The 19,887-nt window shown below is 43.1% G+C and overlaps 1 protein-coding gene across 50 annotated transcripts in view; it reads right to left on the bottom strand.

The window, feature by feature from the left end:
- The window catches only part of LOC115079149 (GATA zinc finger domain-containing protein 14-like), a 437,489-nt gene that overhangs the window by 213,158 nt on the left and 204,444 nt on the right, over positions 1 to 19,887 (bottom strand). For 49 of the 50 annotated variants that reach the window (XM_029582467.1, XM_029582591.1, XM_029582583.1 and 46 more), the window contains exons 13-19: positions 14,556 to 14,582; positions 9,294 to 9,320; positions 7,799 to 7,825; positions 5,872 to 5,898; positions 3,945 to 3,971; positions 2,018 to 2,044; positions 299 to 325 (exon numbers count right to left, since the gene is read on the bottom strand). In XM_029582467.1, the coding sequence (XP_029438327.1) occupies positions 299 to 325; positions 2,018 to 2,044; positions 3,945 to 3,971; positions 5,872 to 5,898; positions 7,799 to 7,825; positions 9,294 to 9,320; positions 14,556 to 14,582 (189 nt within the window). The remainder of the gene's footprint in view (positions 1 to 298; positions 326 to 2,017; positions 2,045 to 3,944; positions 3,972 to 5,871; positions 5,899 to 7,798; positions 7,826 to 9,293; positions 9,321 to 14,555; positions 14,583 to 19,887) is intronic. The other variant, XM_029582726.1, reaches the window with a different exon arrangement.

Raw genomic sequence — 19,887 nt, 5'->3', positions numbered from 1 at the left:
GTAACTGCTGCTCTGTGCAGGTTTCTCCCATGTTAATGTAAAGGGAAGTAACCGCTGCTCTGTGCAGTTTTCCCCCATTTTAATGTGAAGGGAAGTAACTGCTGCTCTGTGCAGGTTTCCCCCATGTTAATGTGAAGGGAAGTAACTGCTGCTCTGGCCATTTTTCAATCAGATTGCCCACAGACAGGTGTCAATAGAAAAAGAGTTTAGAAAAAGTAATTTTCTGAGACAGTAACAGAAATTTAAACCTCAGAACAATTGTTGTGAATAATTATCAGGATCTAAAGCTTAGGCTTACCACAGTAGTATTATTGTTGGGATTGTTCTAAATGAAAGAAAGAGAGAAGTGAGATTAGGAATAAATTTTCCCGGGAAAGTCACAGGATGGGAAAGTCACTTTATAGGGAGACACTAGGATGAGAATCACACTCCAGATCACCATATTTCTGTCCAGTTTGAGGATTTGCTTTTGCATTAAAACCTTCCCATTTAGAGCCTCCGGGTGAAAGAGTCACAGTGGGATCTGTGTTACAGTGCATGACATAATGTGATCTTCATGTAAAAGTAACGTCCCACATCAGGAGATATAGATCCAGATCTGAGGATCAGAAGTAAAAATCCACAAGATCCGCAGCAGACACTCTCTCCCTGTCCTGGTTTTCCTATCATCATCATCATCTGGGTCCCATATTTCAGTTAAGAGCATTATTACTCGCATGTTTATTCCAAGGGTAGAGGCTGACAGTCCCAACATTTTACCCGATCTTTCTATTAAAGGTAGTAACTAATGCTCTGTGCAGATTGCCCACATATTTCTATTAAAGGTAGTAAGTAATGCTCTGTGCAGATTTCCCACATGTTTCTGTTAAAGGTAGTAACTAATGCTTTGTGCAGATTGCTCACATGTTTCTGTTAAAAGTGGTAACTAATGCTCTGTGCAGATTACCCACATTTTTCTGTTAAAGGTAGTAACTAATGCCCTGTGCAGATTACCCACATATTTCTGTTAAAGGTAGTAACTAATGCTCTGTGCAGATTGCCCACATGTTTCTGTTAAAGGTAGTAACTAATGCTCTGAGCAGATTGCCCACATGTTTCTGTTAAAGGTAGTAATTAATGCTCTGTGCAGATTGCCCACATGTTTCTGTTAAAGGTAGTAACTAATGCTCTGTGCAGATTGCTCACATGTTTCTGTTAAAAGTGGTAACTAATGCTCTGTGCAGATTACCCACATGTTTCTGTTAAAGGTAGTAACTAATGCCCTGTGCAGATTACCCACATGTTTCTGTTAAAGGTAGTAACTAATGCTTTGAGCAGATTGTCCACAGGTTTCTGTTAAAGGTAGTAAGTAATGCCCTGTGCTGGATTCCCCCATTTTAATCTGAAGGGAAGTAAATGCTGCTCTGTGCTGGTTTCTCCCATGTTAATGTGAAGGGAAGTAACTGCTGCTCTGTGCACGTTTCCCCCAAGTTAATATGAAGGAAATAACTGCTGTTCTGTGCGGGTTTCCCCCATATTAATGAGAAGGGATGTAACTGCTGCTCTGTGCAGGGTTTCCCCATGTTAATGAGAAGAGAAGTAACTGCTGCTCTGTGCAGGTTTCCCCCATGTTAATGTGAAGGGAAGTAATTTCTTCTCTGTGCAGGTTTCCCCCATGTTAATGTGAAGGGAAGTAACTGCTTCTCTGTGCAGGTTTCCCCCATGTTAATGTGAAGGGAAGTAACTGCTGCTCTGTGCAGTTTTCCCCAATGTTAATGTGAAGGGAAGTAACTGCTGCTCTCTGCGGGTTTCCCCCATGTTAATGTGAAGGGAAGTAACTGGTGCTCTGTGCGGGTTTCCCCCATGTTAATCTGAAGGGAAGTAACTGCTGTTCTGGCCATTTTTCAATCAGATTGCCCACAGACAAGAGTCAATAGAAAAAGAGTTTAGAAAAAGTAATTTTCTGAGACAGTAACAGAAATTTAAACCTCAGAACAATTGATGTGAATAATTTTCAGGATCTAAAGCTTAGGCTTACCACAGTAGTATTATTGTTGGGATTGTTCTATATGAAAGAAAGAGAGAAGTGAGATTAGGAATAAATTTTCCCGGGAATTTCACAGGATGGGAAAGTCACTTTATAGGGAGACACTAGGATGAGAATCACACTCCAGATCACCATGAGATTTCTGTGCAGTCTGAGGATTTGCTTTTGCATTAAAACCTTCCCATTTAGAGCCTCCGGGTGAGAGAGTCACAGTGGGATCTGTGTTACAGTGCATGACATAATGTGATCTTCATGTAAAAGTAACGTCCCACATCAGGAGATATAGACCCAGATCTGAGGATCAGAAGTAAAACCCCCCAAGATCCGAGGCAGACGCTCTCACCCTGTCCTGGTTTTCCTATCATCATCCTTGGTATTCTGGGTCCCATATTTCAGTTAAGGGCATTAACTGTGTATATTACGCGCATGTTTATTCCAAGGGTAGAGTCTGACAGTCCCAGCATTTTACCCGATCTTTCTATTAAACGTAGTAACTAATGCTCTGTGCAGATTGCCCACATGTTTCTATTAAAGGTAGTAACTAATGCTCTGTGCAGATTGCCCACATGTTTCTGTTAAAGGTAGTAACTAATGCTCTTTGCAGATTGCACACATGTTTCTGTTAAAGGTAGTAACTAATGCTCTGAGCACATTGCCCACAAGTTTCTGTTAAAGGTAGTAACTAATGCTCTGTGCAGATTGCCCACATGTTTCTGTTAAAGGTAGTAACTAATGCTCTGTGCAGATTGCTCACATGTTTCTGTTAAAGGTAGTAACTAATTCTCTGTGCAGATTGCCCACATGTTTCTGTTAAAGGAAGTAACTAATGCTCTGTGCAGATTGCCCACATGTTTCTGTTAAAGGTAGTAACTAATGCTCTGCGCAGAATGTCCACATGTTTCTGTTAAAGGTAGTAACTAATGCCCTGTGAAGATTACCCACATCTTTCTGTTAAAGGTAGTAACACTATTGCTCTGTGCAGATTGCCCACATATTTCTGTTAAAGGTAGTAACTAATGCTCTTCGCAGATTGCCCACATGTTTCTGTTAAAGGTAGTAACTAATGCCCTGTGCAGATTACCCACATTTTTCTGTTAAAGGTAGTAACTAATGCTCTGTGCAGATTGCCCCCATGTTTCTGTTAAAGGTAGTAACTAATGCTCTGTGCAGATTGCCCACATATTTCTGTTAAAGGTAGTAACTAATGCTCTAAGCAGATTGTCCACAGGTTTCTGTTAAAGGTAGTAAGTAATGCCCTGTGCGGGTTTCCCCCATGTTAATCTGAAGGGAAGTAACTGCTGCTCTGTGCTCGTTTCTCCCATGTTAATGTGAAGGGAAGTAACTGCTGCTCTGTGCGGGATTCCCCCAAGTTAATATGAAGGGAAATAACTGCTGCTCTGTGCGGGTTTCCCCCATATTAATGAGAAGGGAAGTAACTGCTGCTCTGTGCAGGATTTCACCATGTTAATGAGAAGGGAAGTAACTGCGGCTCTGTGCAGGATTTCCCCATGTTAATGAGAAATGAAGTAACTGCTTCTCTGTGCAGGTTTCCCCCATGTTAATGTGAAGGGAAGTAACTGCTGCTCTGTTCGTGTTTCCCCCATGTTAATGTGAAGGGAAGTAACTGCTGCTCTGTGCAGTTTTCCCCAATGTTAATGTGAAGGGAAGTAACTGCTGCTCTCTGCAGGTTTCCCCCATGTTAATGTGAAGGGAAGTAACTGGTGCTCTGTGCGGGTTTCCCCCATGTTAATCTGAAGGGAAGTAACTGCTGCTCTGGCCATTTTTCAATCAGATTGCCCACAGACAAGAGTCAATAGAAAAAGAGTTTAGAAAAAGTAATTTTCTGAGACAGTAACAGAAATTTAAACCTCAGAACAATTGATGTGAATAATTTTCAGTATCTAAAGCTTAGGCTTACCACAGTAGTATTATTGTTGGGATTGTTCTATATGAAAGAAAGAGAGAAGTGAGATTAGGAATAAATTTTCCCGGGAATTTCACAGGATGGGAAAGTCACTTTATAGGGAGACACTAGGATGAGAATCACACTCCAGATCACCATGAGATTTCTGTGCAGTCTGAGGATTTGCTTTTGCATTAAAACCTTCCCATTTAGAGCCTCCGGGTGAGAGAGTCACAGTGGGATCTGTGTTACAGTGCATGACATAATGTGATCTTCATGTAAAAGTAACGTCCCACATCAGGAGATATAGACCCAGATCTGAGGATCAGAAGTAAAACCCCCCAAGATCCGAGGCAGACGCTCTCACCCTGTCCTGGTTTTCCTATCATCATCCTTGGTATTCTGGGTCCCATATTTCAGTTAAGGGCATTAACTGTGTATATTACGCGCATGTTTATTCCCAGGGTAGAGTCTGACAGTCCCAGCATTTTACCCGATCTTTCTATTAAACGTAGTAACTAATGCTCTGTGCAGATTGCCCACATGTTTCTATTAAAGGTAGTAACTAATGCTCTGTGCAGATTGCCCACATGTTTCTGTTAAAGGTAGTAACTAATGCTCTTTGCAGATTGCACACATGTTTCTGTTAAAGGTAGTAACTAATGCTCTGAGCACATTGCCCACAAGTTTCTGTTAAAGGTAGTAACTAATGCTCTGTGCAGATTGCCCACATGTTTCTGTTAAAGGTAGTAACTAATGCTCTGTGCAGATTGCTCACATGTTTCTGTTAAAGGTAGTAACTAATTCTCTGTGCAGATTGCCCACATGTTTCTGTTAAAGGTAGTAACTAATGCTCTGTGCAGATTGCCCACATGTTTCTGTTAAAGGTAGTAACTAATGCTCTGCGCAGAATGTCCACATGTTTCTGTTAAAGGTAGTAACTAATGCCCTGTGAAGATTACCCACATCTTTCTGTTAAAGGTAGTAACACTATTGCTCTGTGCAGATTGCCCACATATTTCTGTTAAAGGTAGTAACTAATGCTCTTCGCAGATTGCCCACATGTTTCTGTTAAAGGTAGTAACTAATGCCCTGTGCAGATTACCCACATTTTTCTGTTAAAGGTAGTAACTAATGCTCTGTGCAGATTGCCCCCATGTTTCTGTTAAAGGTAGTAACTAATGCTCTGTGCAGATTGCCCACATATTTCTGTTAAAGGTAGTAACTAATGCTCTAAGCAGATTGTCCAGAGGTTTCTGTTAAAGGTAGTAAGTAATGCCCTGTGCAGGTTTCCCCCATGTTAATCTGAAGGGAAGTAACTGCTGCTCTGTGCTCGTTTCTCCCATGTTAATGTGAAGGGAAGTAACTGCTGCTCTGTGCGGGATTCCCCCAAGTTAATATGAAGGGAAATAACTGCTGCTCTGTGCGGGTTTCCCCCATATTAATGAGAAGGGAAGTAACTGCTGCTCTGTGCAGGATTTCACCATGTTAATGAGAAGGGAAGTAACTGCGGCTCTGTGCAGGATTTCCCCATGTTAATGAGAAATGAAGTAACTGCTTCTCTGTGCAGGTTTCCCCCATGTTAATGTGAAGGGAAGTAACTGCTGCTCTGTGCGTGTTTCCCCCATGTTAATGTGAAGGGAAGTAACTGCTGCTCTGTGCAGTTTTCCCCAATGTTAATGTGAAGGGAAGTAACTGCTGCTCTCTGCAGGTTTCCCCCATGTTAATGTGAAGGGAAGTAACTGGTGCTCTGTGCGGGTTTCCCCCATGTTAATCTGAAGGGAAGTAACTGCTGCTCTGGCCATTTTTCAATCAGATTGCCCACAGACAAGAGTCAATAGAAAAAGAGTTTAGAAAAAGTAATTTTCTGAGACAGTAACAGAAATTTAAACCTCAGAACAATTGATGTGAATAATTTTCAGTATCTAAAGCTTAGGCTTACCACAGTAGTATTATTGTTGGGATTGTTCTATATGAAAGAAAGAGAGAAGTGAGATTAGGAATAAATTTTCCCGGGAATTTCACAGGATGGGAAAGTCACTTTATAGGGAGACACTAGGATGAGAATCACACTCCAGATCACCATGAGATTTCTGTGCAGTCTGAGGATTTGCTTTTGCATTAAAACCTTCCCATTTAGAGCCTCCGGGTGAGAGAGTCACAGTGGGATCTGTGTTACAGTGCATGACATAATGTGATCTTCATGTAAAAGTAACGTCCCACATCAGGAGATATAGACCCAGATCTGAGGATCAGAAGTAAAACCCCCCAAGATCCGAGGCAGACGCTCTCACCCTGTCCTGGTTTTCCTATCATCATCCTTGGTATTCTGGGTCCCATATTTCAGTTAAGGGCATTAACTGTGTATATTACGCGCATGTTTATTCCCAGGGTAGAGTCTGACAGTCCCAGCATTTTACCCGATCTTTCTATTAAACGTAGTAACTAATGCTCTGTGCAGATTGCCCACATGTTTCTATTAAAGGTAGTAACTAATGCTCTGTGCAGATTGCCCACATGTTTCTGTTAAAGGTAGTAACTAATGCTCTTTGCAGATTGCACACATGTTTCTGTTAAAGGTAGTAACTAATGCTCTGAGCACATTGCCCACAAGTTTCTGTTAAAGGTAGTAACTAATGCTCTGTGCAGATTGCCCACATGTTTCTGTTAAAGGTAGTAACTAATGCTCTGTGCAGATTGCTCACATGTTTCTGTTAAAGGTAGTAACTAATTCTCTGTGCAGATTGCCCACATGTTTCTGTTAAAGGTAGTAACTAATGCTCTGTGCAGATTGCCCACATGTTTCTGTTAAAGGTAGTAACTAATGCTCTGCGCAGAATGTCCACATGTTTCTGTTAAAGGTAGTAACTAATGCCCTGTGAAGATTACCCACATCTTTCTGTTAAAGGTAGTAACACTATTGCTCTGTGCAGATTGCCCACATATTTCTGTTAAAGGTAGTAACTAATGCTCTTCGCAGATTGCCCACATGTTTCTGTTAAAGGTAGTAACTAATGCCCTGTGCAGATTACCCACATTTTTCTGTTAAAGGTAGTAACTAATGCTCTGTGCAGATTGCCCCCATGTTTCTGTTAAAGGTAGTAACTAATGCTCTGTGCAGATTGCCCACATATTTCTGTTAAAGGTAGTAACTAATGCTCTAAGCAGATTGTCCACAGGTTTCTGTTAAAGGTAGTAAGTAATGCCCTGTGCGGGTTTCCCCCATGTTAATCTGAAGGGAAGTAACTGCTGCTCTGTGCTCGTTTCTCCCATGTTAATGTGAAGGGAAGTAACTGCTGCTCTGTGCGGGATTCCCCCAAGTTAATATGAAGGGAAATAACTGCTGCTCTGTGCGGGTTTCCCCCATATTAATGAGAAGGGAAGTAACTGCTGCTCTGTGCAGGATTTCACCATGTTAATGAGAAGGGAAGTAACTGCGGCTCTGTGCAGGATTTCCCCATGTTAATGAGAAATGAAGTAACTGCTTCTCTGTGCAGGTTTCCCCCATGTTAATGTGAAGGGAAGTAACTGCTGCTCTGTGCGTGTTTCCCCCATGTTAATGTGAAGGGAAGTAACTGCTGCTCTGTGCAGTTTTCCCCAATGTTAATGTGAAGGGAAGTAACTGCTGCTCTCTGCAGGTTTCCCCCATGTTAATGTGAAGGGAAGTAACTGCTGCTCTGTGCGGGTTTCCCCCATGTTAATGTGAAGGGAAGTAACTGCTGCTCTGGCCATTTTTCAATCAGATTGCCCACAGACAAGTGTCAATAGAAAAAGAGTTTAGAAAAAGTAATTTTCTGAGAGAGTAACAGAAATTTAAACCTCAGAACAATTGATGTGAATAATTATCAGGATCTAAAGCTTAGGCTTACCACAGTAGTATTATTGTTGGGATTGTTCTAAATGAAAGAAAGAGAGAAGTGAGATTAGGAATAAATTTTCCCGGGAAGGTCACAGGATGGGAAAGTCACTTTATAGGGAGACACTAGGATGAGAATCACACTCCAGATCACCATGAGATTTCTGTGCAGTCTGAGGATTTGCTTTTGCATTAAAACCTTCCCATTTAGAGCCTCCGGGTGAGAGAGTCACAGTGGGATCTGTGTTACAGTGCATGACATAATGTGATCTTCATGTAAAAGTAACGTCCCACATCAGGAGATATAGACCCAGATCTGAGGATCAGAAGTAAAACCTCCCAAGATCCGAGGCAGACGCTCTCACCCTGTCCTGGTTTTCCTATCATCATCCTTGATATTCTGGGTCCCATATTTCAGTTAAGGGCATTAACTGTGTATATTACGCGCATGTTTATTCCAAGGGTAGAGTCTGACAGTCCCAGCATTTTACCCGATCTTTCTACTAATGGTAGTAACTAATGCTCTCTGCAGATTGCCCACATGTTTCTATTAAAGGTAGAAACTAATGCTCTGTGCAGATTGCCCACATGTTTCTGTTAAAGGTAGTAACTAATGCTCTGTGCAGATTGCACACATGTTTCTGTTTAAGGTAGTAACTAATGCTCTGTGCAGATTGCACACATGCTTCTGTTAAAAGTGGTAACTAATGCTCTGTGCAGATTACCCACATGTTTCTGTTAAAGGTAGTAACTAATGCCCTGTGCAGATTGCCCACATATTTCTGTTAAAGGTAGTAAATAATGCTCTTTGCAGATTGCCCACATGTTTCTGTTAAAGGTAGTAACTAATGCTCTGTGCAGATTGCTCACATTTTTCTGTTAAAAGTGGTAAATAATGCTCTGTGCAGATTCCCCACATATTTCTGTTAAAGGTAGTAAGTAATGCTCTGTGCAGATTGCCCACATGTTTCTGTTAAAGGTAGTAACTAATGATCTGTGCATATTGCCCACAGGTTTCTGTTAAAGGTAGTAACTAATGCTCTGTGCGGGTGTCCCCCATGTTAATGGGAAGGGTAGTAACTGCTGCTCTGTGCGGGTTTCTCCTATGTTAATGTGAAGGGAAGTAACTGCCACTCCTTGCAGTAACATTCAGAGATACAAAGCTGGTGCAGGTTTGAGAATGAGAGGTTTTATGATCATCTGTCCAAAATGGCAGAAAATCAGAGCTGAAAAATCTAAAAAGGGCAGACTAGAAGGGTATTGGGACAGTGACTCGAACTTTCTCTTATTTACTCTTTCCCCACAGAAATATTGGTAATGAATGTAAGCTTTTAAAATTATTAAAATCAGGATTTTTATTTCACCGGCCATTTTTCAATCAGATTGCCCACAGACATGAGTCAATAGAAAAATAGTTTAGAAAAAGTAATTTTCTGAGACAGTAACAGAAATGTAAACCTCAGAACAACTGATGTGAATAATTATCAGGATCTAAAGTTTAGTCTTACCTCAGTACTATTATTGTTGGGATTGTTCTAAATGAAAGAAAGAGAGCAGTGAGATTAGGAATAAATTCTGCCGGAAAGGTCACAGGATGGGAAAGTCACTTTTTAGTGAGACACTAGGATGAGAATCACACTCCAGATCATCATGAGTTTTTTGTCCAGTCTGAGGATTTGCTTTTGCATTAAAACTGGCTGCCCATCTCCTTCCGCTCACAATACAAAACCCTAACCATCCTCCACAGCTCCCTTCATAAACACAACCACACCTGGCTTGAAGAGATGCCTCACTACGGCTCCTCTGACCGACCTACAAGAACAGCCCACTCAGGCACTCTCCACACACCATCCCTCAAATCAGCACATTCATCTCATACCAGAGGGAGAGCGTTCTCCATCGCTGGCCCCACCCTCTAGAACTCCCTCCCCACCCTCCTACGCCAAGAGACATCACTCCACAATTTCAAGAAAGGAGTCAAGACATGGCTCTTCCGACAGGCCTACCCTGACACAAACCAAACATAATTTCTTCCCTCCACCCCCTCCCTGTTCGACCATCCTCCGGCTGCTCCCCCCCCCTCCATCAGACCCACCCCTACCCCTCTTCCCTCCTAGTCACCTTCCAATCCTTTGTCTCCCAGCCGCCCCCTTCCCCCTTCTACCCCTACCCCCCTTACACCTTTCAATCTCCCTTCAAATTACCTTTCTCCGAATGAATACTATAGCCCAAGTAATACTGGTGGCTCTCAAGTCCTCTTGAGTCCCTTCTTAAGTTAATGAAACCTGTAATTAAGTTACTGACACCTATACCCAGGTTAATGAGACCTTTGCACTCCGTCATCTGTACATAGTTTCCCTCTATTCCTATAGTTTTTTATTCCCAACTGATCTCTCTATCTGCCTTTGCTCCACTCTCTTCCCCATCCCCACTTATTGTTAATTGTTATTGCCAGTTATTAATTTATCTATCTTTATTATAAATATTGTTTCATCGTTACACTGTATTTTCCACCTGAGTTCATTGTAAACCGGCATGATGTGCTGCACGAATGTCGGCAGATAAAAGTTAATAAATAAATAAATAAATAAATAAATAAATAAATAAAACCTTCCCATTTAGAGCTTCCGGGTGAGAGAGTCACAGTGGGATCTGTGTTACATTGCATGACATAATGTGATCTTCATGTAAAAGTAACATCCCACATCAGGAGATATAGACCCAGATCTGAGGAACAGAAGTAACCACCCCCAAGATCCGCAGCAGATGCTCTCACCCTCTCCTGGTTTTCCTATCATCATCCTTGGTATCCTGGGTCCCATATTTCAGTTAAGGGCATTAATTGCTACTCTGTGCATATTAATCACCTGTTTCTTTCAGGGTAGACACAGTCCCAGCATGTTACCCGATCTTTCTATTAAAGGTAGTAACTAATGCTCTGTGCAGATTGCCCACATGTTTCTGTTAAAGGTAGTAACTAATGCTCTGTGCAGATTGCCAACATGTTTCTGTTAAAGGTAGTAACTAATGTTCTGTGCAGGTTGTCCACAGGTTTCTGTTAAAGGTAGTAACTAATGCACTGCACAGATTGTCCACATCTTTCTGTTAAAGGTAGTAATTAATGCTCTGTGCAGATTGCCCACATGTTTCTGCTAAAGGTAGTAACTAATGTTCTGTGCAGATTGCCCACATGTTTCTGTTAAAGGTAGTAACTAATTCTCTGTGCAATTGCCCACATGTTTCTGTTAAAGGTAGTAACTAATGTTCTGGGCAGATTGGCCACATGTTTCTGTTAAAGGAAGTAACTAATGCTCTGTGCAATTGCCCACATGTTTCTGTTAAAGGTAGTAACTACTGTTCTGTGCAGATTACCCACATGTTTCTGTTAAAGGTAGTAGCTAATGCTCTGAGCAGATTGCCCACATGTTTCTGTTAAAAGTAGTAACTAATGTTCTGTGCAGATGGCCCACATGTTTCTGTTAAAGGTAGTAACTAATTCTTTGTGCAATTGCCCACATGATTCTGTTAAAGGTAGTAACTAATGCTCTGTGAAGATTGCCCACATGTTTCTGTTAAAGGTAGTAACTAATGTTCTGTGCAGATTACCCACATCTTTCTGTTAAAGGTAGTAATTAATGCTCTGTGCAGATTGCCCACATGTTTCTGCTAAAGGTAGTAACTAATGTTCTGTGCAGATTGCCCACATGTTTCTGTTAAAGGTAGTAACTAATTCTCTGTGCAATTGCCCACATGTTTCTGTTAAAGGTAGTAACTAATGTTCTGGGCAGATTGGCCACATGTTTCTGTTAAAGGTAGTAACTACTGTTCTGTGCAGATTACCCACATGTTTCTGTTAAAGGTAGTAGCTAATGCTCTGAGCAGATTGCCCACATGTTCTGTTAAAAGTAGTAACTAATGTTCTGTGCAGATGGCCCACATGTTTCTGTTAAAGGTAGTAACTAATTCTTTGTGCAATTGCCCACATGATTCTGTTAAAGGTAGTAACTAATGCTCTGTGAAGATTGCCCACATGTTTCTGTTAAAGGTAGTAACTAATGTTCTGTGCAGATTGCCCACAAGTTTCTGTTAAAGGTAGTAACTAATGTTCTGTGCAGATTGCCCACAGGTTTCTGTTAAAGGTAGTAACTAATGCTCTGTGCAGATTGCCCACAGGTTTCTGTTAAAGGTAGTAACTAATACTCAGTGCAGATTGCCCACATGTTTCTGTTAAAGGTAGTAACTAATGTTCTGTGCAGATTGCCCACAAGTTTCTGTTAAAGGTAGTAACTAATGCTCTGAGCAGATTGCCCACAAGTTTCTGTTAAAGGTAGTAACTAATGCTCTGAGCAGATTGTCCACAGGTTTCTGTTAAAGGTAGTAAGTAATGTTCTGTACAGATTGCCCACGGGTTTCTGTTAAAGGTAGTAAGTAATGGCCTGTGCAGGTTTCCCCCAAGTTAACGTGAATGGAAGTAACTGCTGCTATGTGCGGGTATCCCCCATGTTAATGTGAAGGGCAGTACTGCTGCTCTGTGCGGATTTCCCCTATGTTAATGTGAAGGGAAGTAACTGCTGCTCTGTGCAGGTGTCCCCCATTGTTAATGTGAAGGGAAGTAACTACTGCTCTGTGCAGGTTTCTCCCATGTTAATGTGAAGGGAAGTAACTGCTGCTCTCTGCAGGTTTCCCCCATGTTAATGAGAAGGGAAGTAACTGCTGCTCCGTGCAGTTTTCCCCCATGTTAATGTGAAGGGAAGTAACTGCTGCTCTGGCCATTTTTCAATCAGATTGCCCACAGACAAGTGTCAATAGAAGAAACAGTAATTTTCTGAGACAGTAACAGAAATTTAAACCTCAGAACAATTGATGTGAATAATTATCAGGATCTAAAGGTTACCACAGTAGTATTATTGTTGTGATTGTTCTAAATGAAAGAAAGAGGGCAGTGAGATTAGGAATAAATTCTCCCAGGAAGGTCACAGGATGGGAAAGTCACTTTATAGGGAGACACTAGGATGAGAATCACACTGCAGATCACCATGAGATTTCTGTCCAGTCTGAGGATTTGCCTTTGCATTAAAACCTTCCCATTTAGAGCCTCCGGGTGAGAGAGTCACAGTGGGATCTGTGTTACAGTGCATGACATAATGTGATCTTCATGTAAAAGTAACGTCCCACATCAGGAGATATAGACCCAGATCTGAGGATCAGAAGTAAAAACCCCAAGATCCGCAGCAGACGCCCTCACCCTGTCCTGGTTTTCCTATCATCATCCTTGGTATCCTGGGTCCCATATTTCAGTTAAGGGCATTAACTGCTACTCTGTGCATATTACTCACATGTTTCTTTCAAGGGTAGAGACTGACAGTCCCAGCATGTTACCAGATCTTTCTGTTAAAGGTAGAAACTAATGCTCTGTGCAGATTACCCACATGTTTCTATTAAAGGTAGAAACTAATGTTCTGTGCAGGTTGTCCACATGTTTCTATTAAAGGTAGTAATTATTGCTCTGAGCAGATTGCCCACATGTTTCTGTTAAAGGCAGTAACTAATGCTCTTTGCACATTGCCCACAGGTTTCTGTTAAAGGTAGTAACTAATGCTCTGCACAGATTGTCCACATGTTTCTGTTAAAGGTAAACTAATGCCCTGTGCAGATTACCCACATGTTTCTGTTAAAGGTAGTAAATAATTCTCTGTGCAGATTGCCCACATGTTTCTGTTAAAGGTAGTAACTAATGCGCTGTGCAGATTGCCCACATGTTTCTATTAAAGGTAGTAACTAATGCTCTGAGCAGATTGTCCACAGGTTTCTGTTAAAGGTAGTAAGTAATGCTCTGTGCAGATTACCCACATGTTTCTGTTAAAGGTAGTAACCAATGCTCTGTGCAGATTGCCCACAGGTTTCTGTTAAAGGTAGTAAGTAATGCTCTGTGCAGATTGCCCACATGTTTCTGTTAAAGGTAGTAACTAATGATCTGTGCATATTGCCCACAGGTTTCTGTTAAAGGTAGTAACTAATGCTCTGTGCAGATTGCCCACATGCTTCTGTTAAAGGTAGTAACTAATGCTCTGTGCAGATTGCTCACGTGTTTCTCTTAAAAGTGGTAACTAATGCTCTGTGCAGATTACCCACATGTTTCTTTTAAAGGTAGTAACTAATGCCCTGTGCAGATTACCCACATATTTCTGTTAAAGGTAGTAAGTAATGCTCTGTGCAGATTGCCCACATGTTTCTGTTAAAGGTAGTAACTAATGATCTGTGCATATTGCCCACAGGTTTCTGTTAAAGGTAGTAACTAATGCTCTGTGGGGGTGTCCCCCATGTTAATGGGAAGGGTAGTAACTGCTGCTCTGTGCGGGTTTCTCCTATGTTAATGTGAAGGGAAGTAACTGCCACTCCTTGCAGTAACATTCAGAGATACAAAGCTGGTGCAGGTTTGAGAATGAGAGGTTTTATGATCATCTGTCCAAAATGGCAGAAAATCAGAGCTGAAAAATCTAAAAAGGGCAGACTAGAAGGGGATTGGGACAGTGACTCGAACTTTCTCTTATTTACTCTTTCCCCACAGAAATATTGGTAATGAATGTAAGCTTTTAAAATTATTAAAATCAGGATTTTTATTTCACCGGCCATTTTTCAATCAGATTGCCCACAGACAAGAGTCAATAGAAAAAGAGTTTAGAAAAAGTAATTTTCTGAGACAGTAACAGAAATGTAAACCTCAGAACAACTGATGTGAATAATTATCAGGATCTAAAGTTTAGTCTTACCTCAGTACTATTATTGTTGGGATTGTTCTAAATGAAAGAAAGAGAGCAGTGAGATTAGGAATAAATTCTGCTGGAAAGGTCACAGGATGGGAAAGTCACTTTTTAGTGAGACACTAGGATGAGAATCACACTCCAGATCATCATGAGTTTTTTGTCCAGTCTGAGGATTCGCTTTTGCATTAAAACTGGCTGCCCATCTCCTTCCGCTCATAATACAAAACCCTAACCATCCTCCACAGCTCCCTTCATAAACACAACCACACCTGGCTTGAAGAGATGCCTCACTACCGCTCCTCTGACCGACCTACAAGAACAGCCCACTCAGGCACTCTCCACACACCATCCCTCAAATCAGCACATTCATCTCATACCAGAGGGAGAGCGTTCTCCATCGCTGGCCCCACCCTCTGGAACTCCCTCCCCACCCTCCTACGCCAAGAGACATCACTCCACAATTTCAAGAAAGGAGTCAAGACATGGCTCTTCCGACAGGCCTACCCTGACACAAACCAAACATAATTTCTTCCCTCCACCCCCTCCCTGTTCGACCATCCTCCGGCTGCTCCCCCCCCTCCATCAGACCCACCCCTACCCCTCTTACCTCCTAGTCACCTTCCAATCCTTTGTCTCCCAGCCGACCCCTTCCCCCTTCTACCCCTACCCCCCTTACACCTTTCAATCTCCCTTCAAATTACCTTTCTCCGAATGAATATATAGCCCAAGTAATACTGGTGGCTCTCAAGTCCTCTTGAGTCCCTTCTTAAGTTAATGAAACCTGTACTTAAGTTACTGACACCTATACCCAGGTTAATGAGACCTTTGCACTCCGTCATCTGTACATAGTTTCCCTCTATTCCTATAGTTTTTTATTCCCTACTTCTCATCTCTCTATCTGCCTTTGCTCCACTCTCTTCCCCATCCCCACTTATTGTTAATTGTTATTGCCAGTTATTAATTTATCTATCTTTATTATAAATATTGTTTCATCGTTACACTGTATTTTCCACCTGAGTTCATTGTAAACCGGCATGATGTGCTGCACGAATGTCAGTAGATAAAAGTTAATAAATAAATAAATAAATAAATAAATAAATAAAACCTTCCCATTTAGAGCTTCCGGGTGAGAGAGTCACAGTGGGATCTGTGTTACAGTGCATGACATAATGTGATCTTCATGTAAAAGTAACATCCCACATCAGGAGATATAGACCCAGATCTGAGGATCAGAAGTAAAACCCCCCAAGATCCGCAGCAGATGCTCTCACCCTCTCCTGGTTTTCCTATCATCATCCTTGGTATCCTGGGTCCCATATTTCAGTTAAGGGCATTAATTGCTACTCTGTGCATATTAATCACCTGTTTCTTTCAGGGTAGACACAGTCCCAGCATGTTAACCGATCTTTCTATTAAAAGTAGTAACTAATTCTCTGTGCAGATTGCCCACATGTTTCTGTTAAAGGTAGTAACTAATGCTCTGTGCAGATTGCCCACATGTTTCTGTTAAAGGTAGTAATTAATGCTCTGTGCAGATTGCCCACATGTTTCTGTTAAAGGTAGTAACTAATGCCCTGTGCAGATTACCCACATCTTTCTGTTAAAGGTAGTAAGTAATGCTCTGTGCAGATTGCCAACATGTTTCTGTTAAAGGTCGTAAATATTGCTCTGTGCAGATTGCCCACATCTTTCTGTTAAAGGTAGTAAGTAATGCTCTGTGCAGATTACCCACATCTTTCTGTTAAAGGTAGTAAGTAATGCTCTGTGCAGATTGCCAACATGTTTCTGTTAAAGGTAGTAAGTAATGCTCTGTGCAGATTACCCACATCTTTCTGTTAAAGGTAGTAAGTAATGCTCTGTGCAGATTGCCAACATGTTTCTGTTAAAGGTAGTAAGTAATGCTCTGTGCAGATTACCCACATGTTTCTGTTAAAGGTAGTAACCATAGGGATGTGAATCGTTTTCCATATCGTCTTAACGATAGAAATCGTTTGGCAGGGCAAGAAAATCGTCTTAGGCACAATTTTTTAGTTAAAAAATCGTTAAAAATCGTTTTTTTCGATTAGTGCGCACTAACTCGAGAAAATGATACAATTTGACACTTCTCAGGTCAGTTAAGGTCAGTTTAGGAATGAATATGTATTCCTATTGGCTGCCCTCTTATTTATTCATGTTACCAAGGTTCCCACTGACAGTATATGGGGGATGGGAAATGGAAACAGTTGGTAGCTTGACAAAACAAGTAATGTGATCAGTCAATGTGACTAGAACTTGTGCCCTAACCCTGATACCAGGGGTGTTGTGATCTTCCTGCACACAGTGCCCTAACCCTGGCACCAGGGGTGTTGTGATCTTCCTGCACACAGTGCCCTATCCCTATTAATACCAGGAGTGTTGTGATCTTCCTGCACACAGTGCCCTAACCCTGATACCAGGGGTGTTGTGATCTTCCTGCACACAGTGCCCTAACCCTGGCACCAGGGGTGTTGTGATCTTCCTGCACACAGTGCCCTATCCCTATTAATACCAGGAGTGTTGTGATCTTCCTGCACACAGTGCCCTAACCCTGGCACCAGGGGTATTGTGATCTTCCTGCACACAGTGCCCTAACCCTGACACCAGGGGTGTTGTGATCTTCCTGCACACAGTGCCCTAACCCTGACACCAGGGGTGTTGTGATCTTCCTGCACACAGTGCCCTAACCCTGGCACCAGGAGTGTTGTGATCTTCCTGCACACAGTGCCCTATCCCTATTAATACCAGGAGTGTTGTGATCTTCCTGCACACAGTGCCCTATCCCTATTAATACCAGGAGTGTTGTGATCTTCCTGCACACAGTGCCCTAACCCTGGCACCAGGGGTGTTGTGATCTTCCTGCACACAGTGCCCTATCCCTATTAATACCAGGAGTGTTGTGATCTTCCTGCACACAGTGCCCTATCCCTATTAATACCAGGGGTGTTGTGATCTTCCTGCACACAGTGCCCTATCCCTGGAACCAGGGGTGTTGTGATCTTCCTGCACACAGTGCCCTAACCCTGGCACCAGGGGTATTGTGATCTTCCTGCACACAGTGCCCTAACCCTGACACCAGGGGTGTTGTGATCTTCCTGCACACAGTGCCCTAACCCTGGCACCAGGAGTGTTGTGATCTTCCTGCACACAGTGCCCTATCCCTATTAATACCAGGAGTGTTGTGATCTTCCTGCACACAGTGCCCTATCCCTATTAATACCAGGAGTGTTGTGATCTTCCTGCACACAGTGCCCTAACCCTGGCACCAGGGGTGTTGTGATCTTCCTGCACACAGTGCCCTATCCCTATTAATACCAGGAGTGTTGTGATCTTCCTGCACACAGTGCCCTAACCCTGGCACCAGGGGTGTTGTGATCTTCCTGCACACAGTGCCCTATCCCTATTAATACCAGGAGTGTTGTGATCTTCCTGCACACAGTGCCCTAACCCTGGCACCAGGGGTGTTGTGATCTTCCTGCACACAGTGCCCTATCCCTATTAATACCAGGAGTGTTGTGATCTTCCTGCACACAGTGCCCTAACCCTGACACCAGGGGTGTTGTGATCTTCCTGCACACAGTGCCCTATCCCTATTAATACCAGGAGTGTTGTGATCTTCCTGCACACAGTGCCCTATCCCTATTAATACCAGGAGTGTTGTGATCTTCCTGCACACAGTGCCCTAACCCTGGCACCAGGGGTGTTGTGATCTTCCTGCACACAGTGTCCTATCCCTATTAATACCAGGAGTGTTGTGATCTTCCTGCACACAGTGCCCTAACCCTGGCACCAGGGGTGTTGTGATCTTCCTGCACACAGTGCCCTATTCCTATTAATACCAAGAGTGTTGTGATCTTCCTGCACACAGTGCCCTATCCCTATTAATACCAGGAGTGTTGTGATCTTCCTGCACACAGTGCCCTAACCCTGGCACCAGGGGTGTTGTGATCTTCCTGCACACAGTGCCCTATCCCTATTAATACCAGGAGTGTTGTGATCTTCCTGCACACAGTGCCCTAACCCTGGCACCAGGGGTGTTGTGATCTTCCTGCACACAGTGCCCTATCCCTATTAATACCAGGAGTGTTGTGATCTTCCTGCACACAGTGCCCTAACCCTGGCACCAGGGGTGTTGTGATCTTCCTGCACACAGTGCCCTATCCCTATTAATACCAGGAGTGTTGTGATCTTCCTGCACACAGTGCCCTAACCCTGACACCAGGGGTGTTGTGATCTTCCTGCACACAGTGCCCTATCCCTGGCACCAGGGGTATTGTGATCTTCCTGCACACAGTGCCCTATCCCTATTAATACCAGGAGTGTTGTGATCTTCCTGCACACAGTGCCCTATCCCTATTAATACCAGGAGTGTTGTGATCTTCCTGCACACAGTGCCCTAACCCTGGCACCAGGAGTGTTGTGATTTTCCTGCACACAGTGCCCTATCCCTATTAATACCAGGAGTGTTGTGATCTTCCTGCACACAGTGCCCTAACCCTGGCACCAGGGGTGTTGTGATCTTCCTGCACACAGTGCCCTATCCCTATTAATACCAGGAGTGTTGTGATCTTCCTGCACACAGTGCCCTAACCCTGACACCAGGGGTGTTGTGATCTTCCTGCACACAGTGCCCTATCCCTGGCACCAGGGGTGTTGTGATCTTCATGTACACAGTGCCCTATCCCTATTAATACCAGGAGTGTTGTGATCTTCCTGCACACAGTGCCCTATCCCTATTAATACCAGGAGTGTTGTGATCTTCCTGCACACAGTGCCCTAACCCTGGCACCAGGAGTGTTGTGATCTTCCTGCATACAGTGCCCTATCCCTATTAATACCAGGAGTGTTGTGATCTTCCTGCACACAGTGCCCTAACCCTGGCACCAGGGGTGTTGTGATCTTCCTGCACACAGTGTCCTATCCCTATTAATACCAGGAGTGTTGTGATCTTCCTGCACACAGTGCCCTAACCCTGACACCAGGGGTGTTGTGATCTTCCTGCACACAGTGCCCTATCCCTGGCACCAGGGGTGTTGTGATCTTCATGTACACAGTGCCCTATCCCTATTAATACCAGGAGTGTTGTGATCTTCCTGCACACAGTGCCCTATCCTTAATACCAGGGGTGTTGTGATCTTCCTGCACACAGTGCCCTATTCCTGATACCGGGGGTGTTGTGATCTTCTTGCACACATCCCGGTATCAGGGATGGGGCACTGCATGCAGGAAGATCACAACACTCCTGGTATCAGGAATAGGGCACTGTGTGCAGGAAGATCACAACACCCCTGGTATTAGGGATAGAGCACTGCGTGCAGGAAGA

The sequence above is a fragment of the Rhinatrema bivittatum genome, chromosome 1 (assembly GCF_901001135.1).
Source record: "Rhinatrema bivittatum chromosome 1, aRhiBiv1.1, whole genome shotgun sequence".
Classification (NCBI taxonomy): Eukaryota; Metazoa; Chordata; class Amphibia; order Gymnophiona; family Rhinatrematidae; genus Rhinatrema; species Rhinatrema bivittatum.
The sequence above is the reverse complement of the archived record's forward strand: the minus strand, read 5'-3'. Positions and strand labels throughout refer to the sequence as shown.